Source organism: Narcine bancroftii, chromosome 3, assembly GCF_036971445.1.
Source record: "Narcine bancroftii isolate sNarBan1 chromosome 3, sNarBan1.hap1, whole genome shotgun sequence".
Taxonomy (NCBI): Eukaryota; Metazoa; Chordata; class Chondrichthyes; order Torpediniformes; family Narcinidae; genus Narcine; species Narcine bancroftii.
In genome coordinates, this window is record NC_091471.1 from 87,245,245 (window position 1) to 87,263,944 (window position 18,700).

Here is an 18,700-nt window from a genome sequence, read left to right on the forward strand (position 1 = left end):
TGTCTCTCTCCAAGCCCCACTCACCTGACTGAGTTGTGCTTTTCTCTCTCTCTCTCTCTCTCTCTCCCCCTCTCTCCCTCTCTCTCCCCCTCTCTCTCTCCTCCCCATCCCCCCTGTACCAGCACCCTTCCCGGTTCCCCTGCACTGGTGCTGGTACAGCTGTTAGGTTGGGTTGTGTCGAAATCTCCATCTTTGATGAGCAGATGTCATCTACCAAAGAAAGCTGGTTTTTGGAATTCCAGAAAAAATGTTAGGCACCTGTACATATTTTCACATTAAAACATATATGATTTTTAAGGATTGAACGGCACATTTTTTAACTACCAAAATAATACATTTTATGTTAACGAAGTTAGACTAAGACTAGGAAATATTTTCATTGATATATTTGTTTTTTAACAATAAATGTTTTATAAAAATGGATTGATTGTTGACATTTTCTATTTTGCACTTTGTAGTGTACAATGCAATTGGATTGGCAGCTTATGAATTGTTTGACATTGTGGACTTTGACCAGTGGTTTAAAAGCCAGCTTCTGGCTGAGTTGCAAATTACTCACATTAGGTAAGCAACAAATGCTTATGTAAGTTAAGCAAGTCTACATTCAAATGTAAAATTTTCCAAAATATATTAAGTTGTCTAGTTTTACTTTCTGCCTGTAGTTTCAGTCAATGAGATCATTTGCTTTGGTTTTTTAAAACTTCTATCCATATAGGCGATACTATTCTCTATGTGGACAATCCAGCCCATGAACAACCATAGACATCACTGTGGAAAGGATAGGATATATACTTTTGATAAAAATTTAAAAGCAGCTTCCAAATTTGTTTTTTTTTTCTAGTTTAAAAAAAATGTATTGTTAGGGAAATATTTACAAAAAAAAAAGCATTTTAATGCAGAAATCAAATATTGTGTCGGACCCACTTGTGCTATCATACTACAATGGAAGTGATAATATAGTCTAGCTATTTTTTTGTGTTTCCACATTGTTGAAAGATACTTTTCCATTATGTCGAGAAGTGAACTTCACTGTGAGACTGTTGTATGTGCAGGTTAGTGCCGCCTTCTGTTGGATTTGTTTACTTGAGATTTTGATGAAAGCTGAGGAATTGATGCAGATGGTCAACTGATGTCCATGTATAGCAGTTATTGGTAACAAAGCTCTTGCCATAGAATCTATTTCCCTGTTCATCCACTTTTTAGATTGTGTGAAACCACAATTTATCCAAAACTGCAAAAGTATTTATGCAGAGCATCATTCAACATCACAATATGTTATGTGATGTGATGTGATAATCCACACATCTTTCCTTTCTGCTTTAAAATCTGGATAAAATCAAACTGATTCGAGAGTCAGCTCTTTGTAATATATTCCTCCTTCCTATCCATGCCCTTCTGAACTGCCTGGCTTTTAATTCATTAGCATATTACATTTAAAATTTTTGCTATCTTTGATTATTTATGCACTAATTTCTTTACATTTAAAGAATTCTTAAAATGGAAGATGATTTCTGCAAATTTCTTAATAGACATTGGCAAGAAAGTAAAAATTAACACTGAGTATTTGATCTCACTGACTGGAGACTGTGTGGGCCTTATCAAATGAGAAGAATATTAAACAGAAAGAAAGAGGCATTTACTGCCGTCAGTCCTGGAGAAGTGTTATTTGGGCAAAATGCAGTTTATTTTATTAATTCTGTGCTTTAGTTGACCGTGACCATTTAGAGTCTGATTATGGAAATTATTGAGATGGCAGTTCCATTTTTTTAAGGATTTCTTGAACAGAAGATTACAGAGAAATAGGTTTTGCAGGTTTAAAAGCTTTCTAATGTGAAAGATGTGACTGAAATTGGCTTTGGTATATTATTACAACTTGATTTAGGGTAGAATTCTGCAATCTCGATATAATAGCAAATGCAATGTTGGAAGGTCCTGACAGGTGAGCAATACGAAGTTGACTGTTATGAAGTAGGGTGTGGCAAGTTAAGAATTCTAAATGGTGCACCAAATGTTGCTTTAAAAGAACCAAAACATAATAAGTAAAGAGCAAAGAATTCAACATTTCATTGATGTTGAAAATAAAATCAAATGACTTGAATTACTGATGCCAGGCAGCACTTATGGCTATGAATTGATTAAAGTTTTGGATTGGTCACCTATCCTTAACACATTCAATAAAATTTGCTCATGTAATTTTTGTAAGATTATCAGCCAATATATTCATTTGCTTTGATTTTTAAAAAAAATTAGTCCAATTGAAGACTTTATTACTGTTTCTTTTCTTAAATTAGAAAGTTAATACAAGTTTGAACACAAATAAAAGTATATATTTTATATGGCCATTATTGTGCAACATCCTTTGTATTGTCCAACTGGCAATTAAATACATCTGTAAAGCTCATAAGTTAATATATGTTGTATTACATTTGGATAAAAACTAGTAATGTCAACTATGTCCCAAGATGCTCCAAGTATCCAGCCAATAATTCATATTGAGTGAAAGGATGAGCTTTACGACCATTGATCAAGTTTGACAATGTGATATTCAATTGGACCAAAGGGGAAAGCTACAACAAATAGATTTCTCTAATGGTTAAGTTTAAAACTGCATTTGGTCAAAGTGAATGTGGGGCAGAAGAAAGGCCAGAATGGACATTTTGAATGTCATCCCCCATTTCTTGTATTCTTCCCTCTTACTTTCATTTCCCACTATTCATATCAGGTCCTTTCCTATTTGTCACATTTCTATACTCCTTTCCTGCTTCCATGGGCCATCTGGTCTCCTTTGCTATCTTGACTCCCAAACCAATTAATTTATTGCTCCCCTATCACTTCCACTTCCAGCACCTTTACTGCCCTTTCTGTAGCCTCTCATGTTCTACATTCTGTTTTTTAATTCTTTTTTTAGCTATTTCTCTTCTCTTCCCCCTCCCTCCTCTTCCATCGCATTCCCTGCCTATTTCCTGACCCTCCATTGCTAAACTCTTTTTAATTTTCCATCAGGATGGATGCTCTTGCCCTCTCTCGGCTACCTTCTTCCCTAGCCTGAAGTCTGGCCCCTTATCTCTATTCCCCGCACTTAGTGTGCCTCTTGGTAATTTTGTTGCTGCCCTTCTTCCCATTTTGCCATTTCTTTGCTACAGTTCCCTTTCCATTCACTCAACCTCACAAAAATAACAACTTATTCTTTTTTTTTTATTTTTTTAATTTTTTATTTTTCACACCATAAATCACTTTAGCCATGATATACACTTTTTCTTTTTCACACATATACAGTGACTTTTTCTCCCCCCCCCTCCCTCCTCCCAAGCCACCCCCCCACCCCCCCCTCTCATCCATTTTAGGTATACAATCTAGGTTGCATTAAGCCAGTCAGACAATGTTGTCATTCAACAAAAATAACAACTTATTCCATGAGTTCTGTGTAAGCCCATATTATCTCTTAGAATGCTGCCTCTTCAAAAATAAAAAAAAAGATTCGCATTTTGTGGATTATTTGAGAGCTGGCAGAGATGACTCAAACTAATTTATTCTCTTAGACACCGATAAGATTGTGTTCCAGTCATTTCTGAAATAGTGTGGTAAATTCATAAATTCCTTGAAAGTGACGATATACTGGGAAGCATTAATCAATGAATACCAAACAAGTTTGCAAGTTTTCCTGTGTAAGAACTTTGCTCAAATGTTTTTTCTTTCTAATTGGTTGGGGGAAAATGCAGAAATTTGCATGCATTTGTGATTATAAGAATGCAAATTTATGTGGATATAATATTCTTGGAGATTTCAAGGATTCATTGGTCAGAAACAAAAGTTGTAATTAACATCATGGGACTTTTTTGATCCGTAAAAGACAAATTCAAATTTCATTGATAGTTTGAACAAGAGTCAGTTTTTTTTCCGGGCAACTGTTTGTAGATGTCTGGAAAACAGAAACTAAATTGAATGTGACCAAGTTTATTAGGGTTCATTCTTTGGGTACTTTTCATTGAAAGTAATGCTGTTAGCATTATAATACTATTAAAGAGATTGCTTATCTGTAACTACTCTGTTTATCTTTGTACAGATATAAGCTTATTCGACGTCGAGTAATTTGGTTGATTGGTCAATGGATTTCTGTAAAATTTAAATCTGAATTAAGACCAATGTTGTACGAGGCCATCCTGAATCTAATGCAGGACCAAGATCGTGTGGTAAGTTTTAAAGCAAGTTATATTTTAACACATTCTGAATTTCTGCATTATTAATTATATTTTTCTTTTTGCTATAGTAGTTTGTATCTGTGGAATTAATTAACATGAAGAAGGGAACATAACAAAATAAATTTCTGATACTTCAGTGCTATATTTCTATCCTAACCCCACAATCCTGATAGTGTTATCTGCTGAGCCTCCATAGAATATTCTGAGAATTAATTATTGTATGTGACTGCAGTGCTTTGCTTTAATATGTTTATTAACTCAATCTGTTGCATGATAATTCCTCAGTTTGTCATGCATTTAGTCCTGCATTGAATTTCACCAGATTGCCAACTCATTTCTGGCAACTCTGATGTTACTGTTGATTTGGTCTATTACATTCCTCACTGAGCCAATTTTACTTTACACAAAGAATGAGGCTATTTGGACTGTTGGGTTCATGGTAATGCTGAGCTGGGCAATCCAATCCATGTTATTTCCCTCCATTCCTTTCTCTGTAGCCCTGCAACTTTCAGATGCCCATCAATTCTCCTTGATTTTTTTTTGCCATCTAGTTACACCAGAAAGTAATTTATAATAGCAAATAATTGACCAGCATATCTCTGAAATGCTAGATGAAACCTTACATCTGGCAGAAAGAGCTGGAACATGTAAGCTCTGCACACGTAGCGCCTGAATTCAGAATCATCTGCTAGTCTAAGGAGATGTGAGGCAGCACTACTCACTTCTTTAATTGATCCCCTGATTTGAAAATAATGGTGACGTACGTGAGGGTACAGATTATAAAGGCATACATTACCAGAAGCAATGTGAGGGACAAATTCTCATGATCGATTCCACTTAGTATAATGGTTTAGCCATGCATCACAGTGAAGGATATCCTTGAAGTGGATGATCATCTTCCTCTTATTAATGTGGAGAGAGAGAGAGAGGTTGTTTATCTTGTCATCACTACTTGTAGTGATGTAATGTATTATGCTGACTGCTTGCTATTGGTTATGACTGTAGATTGGCTCCACCCTACTGAGCGTAATAGGAGAAAAACCCTAAACAGCGCTTGAGGGCCTTTTGCGTTGTTGGAGGGAGCAGCTCCATGAGTCGCATTCTCTCTGGATCCGAACTGATTTCTCCTTTACTTACTACGTAGCCTAATATTGGCAGGCTCTTCGTGTGGTACTCACATTTGTCATTATTCAGGGTTAAACACAAGGTTTTGGCTACTTGGAGGAACTGTTGTAAATTCCGATCATGATTATTCAAGTCTTTGCCACAGATGGTAACATTGTCCAGATAAGGAAAAGTGGCCTGCAACTTGTAGGTATCCACTAACCTATCTATCACTCTTTGAAAAACAGATACCCCGTTAGTGACGCCAAAAGTAATTCTCTTAAAATGGAAGAGTTTGCCATCTGCCTCAAAAGCAGAAAACTGCCTTTCATGATAAATAGTAGAGTATATTTCGTATTGGGCAATTTGAGTAACCATGTCTGAAATGCGAGGCAGGGGATAAGCATCTAGTTGAGTGTACCTGTTTATAGTTTGGCTATAATCACGACCATTCTAGGTTTCGCGCCATTTCTGACCACTACTACTCGAGCGTGCCAAGGACTTGTGCTGGGCTCGATTACATTTTCTAATAACAAGCTCTTAACCTCGTTTTTAATAAAGAGTCTCTCTTCTTTACTGTAGCGCCTACTTTTTGTAGCTGTAGGTTTACAATCTGAGGTCAAATTAGTGAACAGAAGAGGGGGTTTAATTTTTAGTGTGGACAAACTGCAAAGCTTGTAAGACACCAGCTTCACATTCGGAAGCAACAAGCAGGTGAGAGCATAGATGTTTTTGCGCTCGCCCTGAAAGGGCTATCTAGGGACTGTGCCTGCGCTGCTGTAATGGCTGAAGCCCACCGTGAGTCCCTGATGTTAGACACGTTCATAAACGGTCTGGAATCCAGATATGTTAGACAGTGTCTGCTGGAGACTCCGGGCTTGACCTTTAATGCGCTCTGAAACAAGTAAAGATGCTTCGATCTACGCTACAAGGGGCGAAAGCATTCGAGGAAGGGAGAAGTGCAGAAGCGGCACCCCCCAGACTGACCCATGGTGAAGATTCGCTACTGAGCACTACAAAACAGCAACGCAAAAGCCGGTCCCCGAAGTGCTACTGCGGTTTGGTGCGACATGCCCGCAACCGGTGCCCCGCATGGCAAGATACCTGCACCAACTGTGGGAAGAAAGGCCATTGGTCCAGAGCTTGCCGAGCAAGAGAGTCAACATCTGGCACTAGTAGTGAGCAGAGGAGTAAGAAAAAGAAGAAGAAGCGCTCAAGCGCTGATACTAAGCAAGGTCGTCGACATAACGCCACGATGCTGAGCTGGAGGGTCAATGATTCATCTAGCCCGACTTCAACATCTTTGACTTCTTCTGAATCATCCAGTGGATCGACCAGTGATGAGGCGAGGCCCTACATGCCACTTCCACAAGGAGATCCAATGCTGGCTTCCATGAAGGTAAATCAAGATAAATCCTACGATCTGCAGCCATCCTCGATGAAAGTGGAGGTAAATGGGCAACCTATTAACTGTTTATTTGATTCGGGCAGCACAGACAGTTACACTACTACTGCCTGATTTTTCAACATGGACATCTAGTCCCTGTACATTTAGTTCCTGTAAAAAAGAATAAATCAGGGAGGGTAGCACATTTGTGGCTAACAAGGGAAATCAGAGAGAATATCAAATCCAAAGAAGCAGCATAAAAATTAGCCAAAAACAATATTCCTAATGATTGGGAGAAATTCAGAGTTCTGCAGAAGAGGACGTAAGGATTAATTAGGAAAGGTAAAAGAGATTATGAGCTGAAGCTGGCAGAGGACATAAAAAAATACTGTAAAAGTTTTTATAGATACGTTAAGAGAAAGGGGTTGGTTCTTTAGTTCTGTCTTCATCAAGGAGGACATAACTAATCTTCAGGAAATTGTTGAGGATCGGGGACCTAATGTGAGGGAGGGAATAAAGGTAATAATTGTAAGTCGAGAGGTTGTATTAGTTAAATTGCAGAGATTAAAGGTGGATAAATCCCCAGAGCCCGATGTTCTGCAACCAAGAGTGCTGAAGGAAGTAGCTCAGGAAATAGTGGATATATTAGTGATAATTTTTCAAACCTCCTTTGATACTGGATTAGTTCCTGTGGATTGGAGGGTAGCCAACGTAACCCCACTCTTTAAGAAGGGAGGGAGAGAGAAACTGGGAAAATACAGACCAGTTAGCCCAGGGATTTCAAATTCACAGAGGGCCAAAATTAAAAACTTGGACTAAGTCGTGGGCCAAACTAAATATTTATTGAAAATTTTCAACAACATCTGCATGTTTTCTCTTCTTTCAACATATGTAATGTTAAACTTTTTCTTATTAAAATAAATGTTTAATAATAGTTTTGGTTAAACTCTTTCCAGAAGAAGCATTAACAAATGAGAAATAAAATATTCAATAAATAATATTTCTCTATAGCCTTTAAGCTCCTTTTAAATGTATTTTTTTTCACAAGCCAACAAGTCAAAAAAATAACAACTTGCTTCAATGAAAATCCAATCTTTCAACTATGAACAGTCCAAAGTTAACCAAAGAAAATATTAATCCAAGCTTAGCTTGCTCCACTGTGATTTACTCTGATGCACCTGGGTCTAAACCAGATACTTGACATCTCTTCTTAGATGCAAGTTCATCAAACTCTGGGGTCAGAGTTTGCCTCCCACCTGTCTTGAAAGGTCCTGTTTTCTGTCTTTGGTTTGGCCATTTTTCGTAAGGGGTTTATTACATGTGAGTTGGGCGACAGGTCGCAGATACTAATGAAAGTAAACAGAGGAGGTGGGGGCGATTAGCGGGCTGACGGGCCGGCGCCAACGCATTTGCAAAGCATTCTGGGATTTGTAATATTAGCTGTGCATGCGTTATACTGGTGCGGCGGCCAGCGGGCCAGCTCTAATACATATTTGATATGATCTTGCAGACCAAATATAATTATATCACGGCCCAAATTTGGCCCGCGGGCCTGAGTTTGACATGTGTAAGTTAGCCTGACATCGGTCATAGGGAAGGTACTAGAATCAGTTATTAAAGATGCAATCGCAGTACATTTGGAGAGTAGTGGTATGATCGGATGGAGTCAGCATGGTTTTATGAAGGGAAAATCATGTTTGACGAATCTAATAGAGTTTTTTGAGGATGTAACCAGTAGAGTGGACACGGGAGAATCAGTGGATGTGGTATATCTGGACTTTAGTAAGGCATTTGATAAGGTTTTGCACAGACTTGAAAAGCATGGTATAGGAGGTATGGTATTAAGGTGGATTGAGAATTGGTTAATGGACAGGAAGCAAAGTGTAGGTATTTTTGGAACGGCAGCCACTGACTAGTGGGGTACTGCAGGGCTTTGTGCTGGGGTCACAGTTGTTTACAATATATATCAATGACTTAGATGTGGGAATAGATAGCAATATCTTAAAATTTGCAGACGACACGAAATTGGGTAGTGGGGTTGGCTGTGTTGAGGAAGCTAGGAGGGTGCAGAATGATTTGAACAAGTTAGGCGAGTGGGCCAAGACGTGGCAGATGCAATATAATGTGGATAAATGTGAGGTTATCCACTTTGGAGTAAGGACAGAAAAGACGGCTATTATCTAAATGGTATCTGTTTAGGAAAAGGGGAGATAAAGAGAGATTTGGGTGTTGCTGTGCATCAGTCGTTGAAAGTGGGCGTGCAGTTGCAGCAGGCGGTGAGGAAGACAAATGCTATGTTGGCATTCCTAGCAAGAGGATGTGAGTACAGGAGTACAGAGATCCTGCTACAGTTGTACAGGGCCTTGGTGAGATCACATCTGCACTACTGCATGCAGTTTTGGTCTCCATATCTGAGGAAGGATATCTTTGCCATGGAGTGGGTGCAGAGAAGATTCACTAGACTGATACCAGGAATAGAAGGACTTGCACATGAAGAAAGGTTGGATAGACAAGGCTTGTATTCTCTGGAATTTAGAAGATTGAGGGGGGGGGATCTTATAGAAACATATAAAATTCTTAAGGGTTTAGACAGACTTGATGCAGGTAGGTTGTTTCCAATGCTGGGAAAAATCAGATCCAGGGGCCACAGTTTAAGGGGAAAGCTTTTTAAGACTGAGATGAGGAAAGATTTCTTTTCTCAGAGGGCAGTAGATCTGTGGAATTCTTTGCCACAGGAAGTAGTTGAGGCTGATTCCTTGTCAATACTTTTTTTTTTGAAACTTTATTTATTAATTTTAACATATAAAGAAAGTCAGTAATTCACATACAAAAAAAATACAAAACGAAGTAATACAAATACAAAGTAACATAATTGATACAATACCAAGCTCAAAATCTCCCCCTGACAACTAAAAACTAAGACTAAAAGAAAAGAAACTATTTTTAACCCCTAAACCCCCCCCTCCCCACCCCCACAATAAAGAGTGAAGAATTAATAGTTAGTATAATAAGAGAAAAAAAAATTTTAAAAATATCTTAAAAAGAAAATCAATATATATATTAAAAAAATATTAATTAAGTATTAATTATTAGTCCACAACATTTTTATTATATAAAACTATATATAAAAAAACCCAAAAACAAACAAAAAAACTTAAAATGAAAAAAAAGCCAACTAATAAAAAAAACTAAAAAAAGGAATAAAAAACATATATATAGAAAAAATTATATATATAAATGAAAAGTTTTTAAAAAAAAAGAAAAAAAAATGAAAAAAAATAATTAATTCAAACTTATTTAAATTATATATAATCAATAAATGGGGTCCACTTTAACTCATAAAAAGACATCTTATCTTGTATAGAAAATGATATTTTTTCCATGACCAAACAAAACTTCATCTCTGAATACCACCTATGTAAAGACAATACATTTCTATTCTTCCAAGTAATCGCTATACATTTCTTAGCCACTGCCAACGCTAAATAAATAAAAGAAATCTGGTAATTATCTAATTTTAAATCAATCAACGGTTGCATATTCCCTAATAAAAATATATCAGGGTCTAATACAATATGAAGATTATATAGATTATTAAATACAGATTGAATACCTTTCCAAAATTGTTGTAACCGATCACACAACCAAACAGCATGTAAAAAAGTACCAGAAACCTGATCACAACGAAAACAAAGATCTGACTTACTAAAACCAAATTTTTTAAATTTTTCGGGTGTTAAATATAATTGATGTATAAAACTATAATTGATCATCGCCAATCTAGCATTGATCAATTTTCGAACACTATTACGACAAATTTCAGACCAATCTTCTTCAGTTATTGTTAAGCTTAAATCTTTTTCCCATTTCATTTTATCTTTATCCCAATCTATTTTACTTTCACATTCCAACAAAATACGATACAAGCCTGATATATAACCCTTTTTTGGAAATGAGAGCACGTATTTCTCAAAATCATTTTCAGACAATAAATTCATTTGGCGACCACATACCTGTTTTACAAAAGATCTTAACTGATAATACACAAATATAGAATGACCACTTATATCAAATCTCTTTTGCAATTCTACAAAAGAACAAAAATGACCTTCTAAAAAACAGTCAGATAAATTATGTATTCCTTTCTCCTCCCATTGTTTCAAAATAGTATTAGATACCGTGAAAGGAACAAGTTGATTATTAAATAATGGTAATCTTCCTGACCACTTATTTTTCAATCCCATTTTATGTAATTTACTTGTCCATAAATTCATTAAATGTTTTAATATTGGTACATCATAAGTTCATAACAAATTTTTATTCCATCGAAATAAAAATTCATTCGAAAATTTTTCAGAAATAACTGCCAATTCTATCTGTGCCCAACTAGGCGTTTCTTGTGTGGCCATAAATATGCTAAGAAATCTAAATTGAGCTGCTTCATAATAAAATTGAAAATTAGGTAGTCGTAACCCTCCAAATTGAAAATTCCACGTCAATTTTTTCAACGCCACCCTAGGGAATTTTCCTTTCCACAAAAAATCCCTAATTACCTTATATAAGTCCTCAAAAAAATCTTTTTTTGTAAACAACAGGGAATTGATTGGAATAAATATTGTATACGAGGAAAAATATTCATTTTTATAGTATTAATTCTTCCTAATAAACCCAAAGGTAAATCTTTCCATTTAACTAAATCTGCCTTAATCTTCTTCATTAAAGGAAGATAATTAAGTGAATATAAGTTTTGGTAATCAGTATTAACATTAATTCCCAAATATTTAATTTGTTTCGTTAACTTCAAATTCGTAATATTTCTAAACATTGAATAATCATCTTTACTAATTGATAAAATTTCACTTTTAGTCCAATTAACCTTATAACCAGATAATTGACCATAAATCTCTAAAGAATCTTGAAGTGCTGGCAGAGAAACATCAGGATCCACCAAATACAGCAAAACGTCATCCGCAAATAAATTTATTTTATAATCTTCATTCAAAACTCTCATACCTTTGATACTTTCATTCTGACGTATTAATTGTGCTAAAGGTTCAATAACTAAAGCAAACAAAACGGGTGATAATTGTCACATTTGTGGCCCGAAATGTGAAGTTAATAAAACATTAAACACAAGATTTATCAGGTAAACTTCTCCCAGTGGCTTTATTCTCCCGTTTCCTTTCTTCTCCTGCCTGTGTTCTTATCTCTCTCTCATACCACGTGAATTCCGGTATATCTCATACATATTCATTATCATGACATCCCTCCTTTAATCAGAAATAAACTTTACCTTCAATTACCAATATCCCTCGGAAACATACAAACATCGTAACTAATGGTAATACTATAAGTCAACTACATAAAATTTACTTACTACAGCACTCATACATGCACTTTATGATATAAGATTAAATACTGTCCCAAAGTTCTTATTAAAACTATGGCACAAAGTCTTCGTATCATTTGGGCACTTTCCGGTTTCGTTTCGGCCTGCCTGCGATATTGTCGTCGCTTCTCGGTTATTCACTCTCGGCGTCGGAAATACTGCTCACCACGGCTTCGGGTGTTTCTGGCGCTCTAGTCACTTCATTAGGAGTGCTGGTAACTGCCTCTGGAACATCATCAGGTCTCTCAGTTTCAGCATCTCGTATTGGCCTTTCAACCTCTTCGCTCGATGTATCTCTGGACTGGTACCTTTTTACACTTGAGACATTTCTCTTATACAGGATTCCAGTCGGAGACTTGACTGTCACCATACTGTCACCATATGGTAATAAGGTGTGTCTAGCTTACCACCAGTTTCATGCCTCACTAGAACATTATCTCCTGGCATGATGTCTGAGTACTTGGCTCCACGTTTCGAATCTGTGTACAGCTTTGCTGCACCTTCCTTTTCAGCATCGTGGTCCCTCATCTCCTGGTCGTCTCGGATTTCCTTTATTTCTGGCATTTTTGTGCGGATTTTTTTCCCAAAAAATGCTTCTGCAGGACTTTTTCCAGTGGTTGCATGAGGCGTTGCTCGATAGACAGCCACATAAGATAGCAATGCTTCTCGCCAATTTTGTCCTTCTGCGTGTGCAATCCTCAATCGTTTTTCAATGGACTGATTTTGTCTCTCTACTTCTCCATTGGCTTGCGGCTATTTCGGAGTTACTTTATGATGGTGGATACCTGTGGTCCTCATGTATTCCGTAAATGTCTCTGAAATGAATTGTGGACCATTGTCAGAGTATAATGTAACAGGTAATCCATATCTTGCGAATATCTCTGCTAACGCTTGTATTGTTTTTTCAGTGGTTGTGGACTTCAACACCACGTACTCATAGTATCTGCTGTAGTAATCTATCACTACCATAATTGATTCACCCGTCGGTAAGGGTCCAAGAAAATCAACAGATACGTCGATCCATGGTCCTGTCGGAAGTTGCGTACTCCGGATCGGTTCTGGCGGATTACTCCTACTTGTGATTTGACATCCGTGACAAGTTTTAACAAATTTCTCTGCGTCTTTATCACAACTTGGCCACCATACCTTGGTTCTGAGGTTTTGCTTGGTACCAACAATGCCTAGGTGTCCTTCATGCGCTAAGGATACGATCTTCGGTCTCAATCTTTGCGGAATCACCAACCTGCAACCTCTCAATACACACTGTCCGATGCAACAAAGTTCGTCTCTAATGGGAATGTAAGCCTTGTGAGTACACTTGTCCCATTGTCCACTCTGTATGCATTCTCTTACTTCCATGAGTTCTGGATCACGTTCAGATTCTCTCTCCACTTCCTTCGTAGTCACAGCTTTCGGTGTCGCCTGAATAGCTACGAAGCGTACAAAGCTCTCTGTTTCTGTTCCCAATTCTGACTTGGATTGTGGACCTCCATCCTTCACCAATCTGGACAGCGGATCAACAATGTTTGCTTTCCCTGCTATGTGGATTACTTTATATTTGTAGGGTTGTAGTCTGAGTTCCCATCTCTCTATTCTGGCACATGGTTTGGATCTAGGTGCATAGATCACCTCTAATGGCTTATGATCTGTGATGAGTTCAAATTCAATGCCGTATAAATATGCATGGAACCTCTCACAGGCCCATACAAGTCCGAGTGCTTCTTTCTCTGTCTGAGAGTATCTTCTTTCCACATCTGATAACGATCTGCTGGCATAGGCAATGATTCTTGGTCCTCCATCATGCATCTGGACCAACACGGCTCCTAAACCAACCGAGCTGGCATCCACTATGACTTTGGTTGATGCCGCCGGATCGTAATATCCAAGAGTTTTTGCATCTGTCAGGCTTTGCTTCAGTGCTGTGAACGCTTTCTTCTGCTCAGATCCAAAATGAAATGGTACACCTTTCCTGGTTAGTTTCCTTAGTGGTTCTGCCACTGTAGCGAGATTAGGAATGAACTTTGCACAAAACTTGACCAATCCCAGGAAACACCTCACCTCCGTTGCGTTCTGAGGTGCACGTACCTCTGCAATAGCTTTCACCTTGGCTTCTGCAGGGTTTAGTCCTTCCCGTATAAGTCTGTGTCCCATGAAGTCCATTTCTGACACACCGAACTGGCACTTGTTTCCATTCACGGTAAGGCCTGCCTCCTGTAGTCTAGATAGTACACGCCTCAACCGTTTGTCATGCTCTTCCTTTGTTGGTGCATGGACTATGATGTCGTCAGAAATGTTGGCAACTCCAGGAATGCCTTGAATCGCTCGATGGATTTCATACTGGTAGATCTCCGAAGCTGCATTAATTCCAAATGATAGTCTCTTGTAACGATACAATCCACAGTGAGTCACAAATGTAGTTACATCTCGGGAACCTGGATCCAGCTCTAATTGATTATAGCCCCATTTCAGATCAATTTTTGAGAATACCTTGCTGGTAGTTAGTTCTTGAAGTATTTCCTCCACTGTTGGTATAGGGTGTCGTTCTCTAATTATAGCTTCATTGGCCATTCTCATGTCAACAGATAGTCTTATGTCACCCTTTGGTTTGGGCACAATCACTACTGGACTGACACATTGTGTCGAATGTTCCACCGGTTCAATAATGTCTTGTTCGATCAATTCTTTAATTTTGGCTTCGACTTTCCCACGAAGTTCAAACGGAGTTCGGCGCATTGGTTGTGCCTTGGGTTTGACCGTTTCATCTACCGCTAGCTTCAATTGTCGACCTTTCAGCTTTCCTACTCCTTGGAAGACTGCAGGAATTCTTGCTTCATATCCTCGTATGACTGAATTGAATTGACACAAGCTCCAATATGAAGTATTGCCAGGTCTTGCGCTGTGCTCAGCAATGGTTCTCCCCTCTCTTCTATGACCATAAACTCTGCTTCGGTGTACTTATCTCCAGCTTCAACAGTTGCAGTAAAACATCCAATGGTCTGCAATGGCTTGGTTGCTGTGTATGGATACAGTTTCTTGGAACACTTCTTTGAGGTACAGATAATCTTTTTTCCTTTTCAACTTCTCCCATAAATGTCGATCAATCACATTACTGTCACTGCCTGAATCTACAATGACCTGCACTGTCACTCCACCAATGATCACTGGGACCTTCTCATGATGTCCTTCATTCAACGTAAATTGGTAACAACTCTGTCCCTCCTGGGTATCATCATCGTCACCGTCTATCTGGCGAATGGTATCTTTCTTTCCAGGATACTTTCCTTTCCCCCAGGCTTTGCCTTTGGAAGTTGTACTCTTCCTCTTCGGGTCTGCATTGGACTTGCTTTTGCACTTCTTTGCAAAGTGGTCCTTACCTCCGCACTTTCTGCAAACTTTGCCTTTGGCCGGGCAATATGGGTCTTTTCCAAAGTGACCTCGGTTTCCACATCGATAACACTCCACGTCATGTGTCGGCGTATATCTTGGCTGATTATGGCGACGTGAGAGCCTCTTAATTTGCTGGCTTGAGTTGTCTTTCAGGGTCATTGTATGAAATTGCCCTTCAACAGCCTCTAATGCAGCAGCAATGGTTAAAGCATCGGTGAGTTCCAACTCATTCCCTCTTTCCAGTAGACGTCTTCTGAGTTTATCTGATCTGCAGTGCTGTACGACTTGATCCAATAATTGGTTGTCCAAATCAGCTGGCATGTAATTGCATCCAACAGCTAGCTGGCGTAGTCTCGTCACGTACTGAGCAATTGTCTGGCCATCTTCTTGTCTCGTTCTCCGAAACAAATGGCGTTGAAATGTAGCATTCTGTGTCACTACATAGTGTGCATTTAATGCATCTACCGCTTTCTGGTACTCATCCTTTCTTCCAGTATTCAAAAGTGTCTTAAATGTTTCCCGAACTGAGGGTCCTGCAGTGAAAAGAAGTAACGCCCTTCTCTGCGCTTTTTGTTCAACTGTACCGGTATCTAGAAATAGGCCACGACTGTCGGCGTAGGATTCAAATTCTTCCAGCCATGCCTTCCACTTCACACTTAAAGTGCTTGCATCACCACACGGGTCAAAATGAGCAATTCCACTATGTGTTAGAAAGTCACTGTTTGCACCAGCCATGAGGAAATATTCCAGCCCCAAAAGTACTGAGTCACAGAGAAAATTCTTATCACGAAGTTGTCTGTAATCCTCTGTAATCTTGTTTAGTCTTTAATTTTCTTCAAGCTTCTTTCATCCTCGTCGCCAATGTCACATTTGTGGCCCGAAATGTGAAGTTAATAAAACATTAAACACAAGTTTTATCAGGTAAACTTCTCCCAGTGGCTTTATTCTCCCGTTTCCTTTCTTCTCCTGCCTGTGTTCTTATCTCTCTCTCATACCACGTGACTTCCGGTATATCTCATACATATTCATTATCATGACATCAATGGACATCCTTGTCTAGTAGATCTTGTTAAATTAAAAGATTCTGAAAACAAACCATTAGTAACAACTCTAGCTTTCGGGCCATTATACAAAGCCCTAATCATACCAATAAATGAGGGACCAAACGAAAACTTCTCAAGTACTTTAAATAAAAACTTCCACTCTACTCTATCAAATGCCTTTTCTGCATCCAACGAAACCACCATTGGATAATTCTTCTGAAATTTAGATCTATTTATTAAAGTAATTAATCGTAAAATATTATCCGAAGTATACCTATTTTTAATAAAACCTGTTTGATCACGATGTATTATCTTTGGTAAATACTGAGCTAACCTATTAGCCATATCTTTAGCCACTATTTTATAATCTACATTTAACAATGATATAGGACGGTAAGAAGCTACCTGTAAAGGGTCTTTATCTTTTTTTGGTATAACTGTAATTATAGCATTAGAACAGGACTCAGGTAAATGAAAAGTATCATAAAGTTGTTGTATTACATTCTTAAATAAGGAAGATATATCAACATAAAAAGTCTTATAGAACTCAATAGAAAAACCATCTCCACCGGGCACTTTTCCATTTGGCATATCTTTTATAGCTATTTCAATTTCATTATCCATAAAAGGTTTATCTAACTCCTGTCTATCTTCTTGAGTTAACTGTGGTAAATTAATATTTTTCAAAAAAGAGTCTATTGCATCTTATTTTATCTCTTTACATTCAGTCAAATAAAGTTTTTTATAAAAATTACAAAATTCATCATTAATTTCTTTTTGACTAAAAGTAATACCCGATTTATTTCTAATAGCTGATATAATCCTAGATAACTGTTCTTTTTTTAATTGCCAAGCTAATACTTTATGAGCTTTCTCACTCCATTCATAAAATTTATTTTTTGAACGATTCAACAGACATTCAAATCGATATGACTGTAACTTATTATACTTCAACTTTAAATTAGTTAATTGGATCTTTTGAAATTCAGTAGCTTTCTTTTGAAATTCTTTTTCACAGATTGTTATTTTCTTCTCCAAATCCTCAGTTTCTCTAACTCTCTCTTTCTTCAATTTAGATGCATAACTGATAATTTGACCTCTTAAAAAAGCTTTCATTGCATCCCACAAAACAAACTGATCAGAAACAGAATGAACATTATTAGCAATGAAATCCTCAATTTGTTTTTTCAAATAAACAATAAATTCTGGCTTTTGTAGTAACATAGTATTAAATCTCCATCTTAAAGTATGTTGTGTAACTTGAGAACTTTGATATTCCAATAATAACAATGAATGATCCGAGACTAACCTTGCCTTATAATCCACAGATATAACTTTATCCTGTAAATGTGCCGAAATTAAAAAATAATCAAGTCTTGAAAAAGAATTATGTCAAGAAGAATAAAAAGAAAAGTCTTTCTGTGTAGGATTAAATCTACGCCAAATATCAACTAAATTCAAATCTTTCATCATATTAGTCATATGTATCGCCATCTTTGATTTCTTAATTACCTTTGGATACTTATCCAATAACGGTTCTAATACCATATTTAAATCCCCCCCAATCATCACATTGGAATTAGCTTGTCCCAATAATAAAGATATTTCTGTAATAAAAGCAGAGTCTTCAACATTTGGGGCATAAACATCAATCAAAGTCCAAGCTTCATTAGAAATCATACAGTTCAACTTAAGTAGTCTTCCTCCATTTTTCTCCTCGTCTTGCAATTGAAACGGTAAATTCTTATGTACCAAAACCGCAACTCCTTTTGCCTTTGAATTAAATGAAGAATAGAAGACTTGTCCAACCCAATCCCGCTTAAGTTTCAAATGTTCTTTATCTGTCAAATGAGTTTCCTGTAAAAAGGCCACATCTACTTTAAATTTTTTTAAATAAGCAAGTACTTTCTTACGCTTTATAGGATTATTCAAACCCTGAACATTAAGAGAAGCAAACTTAAATTTCGACATATTTTTCAACAATTAGAAAAAAAAACCCCAACTCTTACCCCTTTACCCTCTCTTAATACAATCAAAAAAAAGAAAAAAAAAAGGAAAAATTTTTTTTTTAAGCAAAAAAAAACCCCTTCACTCTTTAATCTGATAATACAAAAAAAAGAAAAGAAAAACCGGGTAGGAGGTTAAAAATACCTCCTCCCGTCTAAACCGCACAATGGGTAACTCCCCAAAA

The 18,700-nt window shown here is 37.3% G+C and overlaps 1 protein-coding gene across 6 annotated transcripts in view; it reads left to right on the plus strand.

Moving 5' to 3' along the window:
* The window catches only part of ipo11 (importin 11), a 433,130-nt gene that overhangs the window by 88,909 nt on the left and 325,521 nt on the right, over positions 1-18,700 (plus strand). For all 6 annotated transcript variants that reach the window (XR_011353505.1, XR_011353506.1, XM_069924487.1 and 3 more), the window contains 2 exons: positions 459-564; positions 4,064-4,190. Coding sequence is in view for 4 of the 6 variants with exons in the window: in XM_069924487.1 (XP_069780588.1) it covers positions 459-564; positions 4,064-4,190 (233 nt within the window). In the remaining 2 variants the exon portion in view is untranslated. The remainder of the gene's footprint in view (positions 1-458; positions 565-4,063; positions 4,191-18,700) is intronic.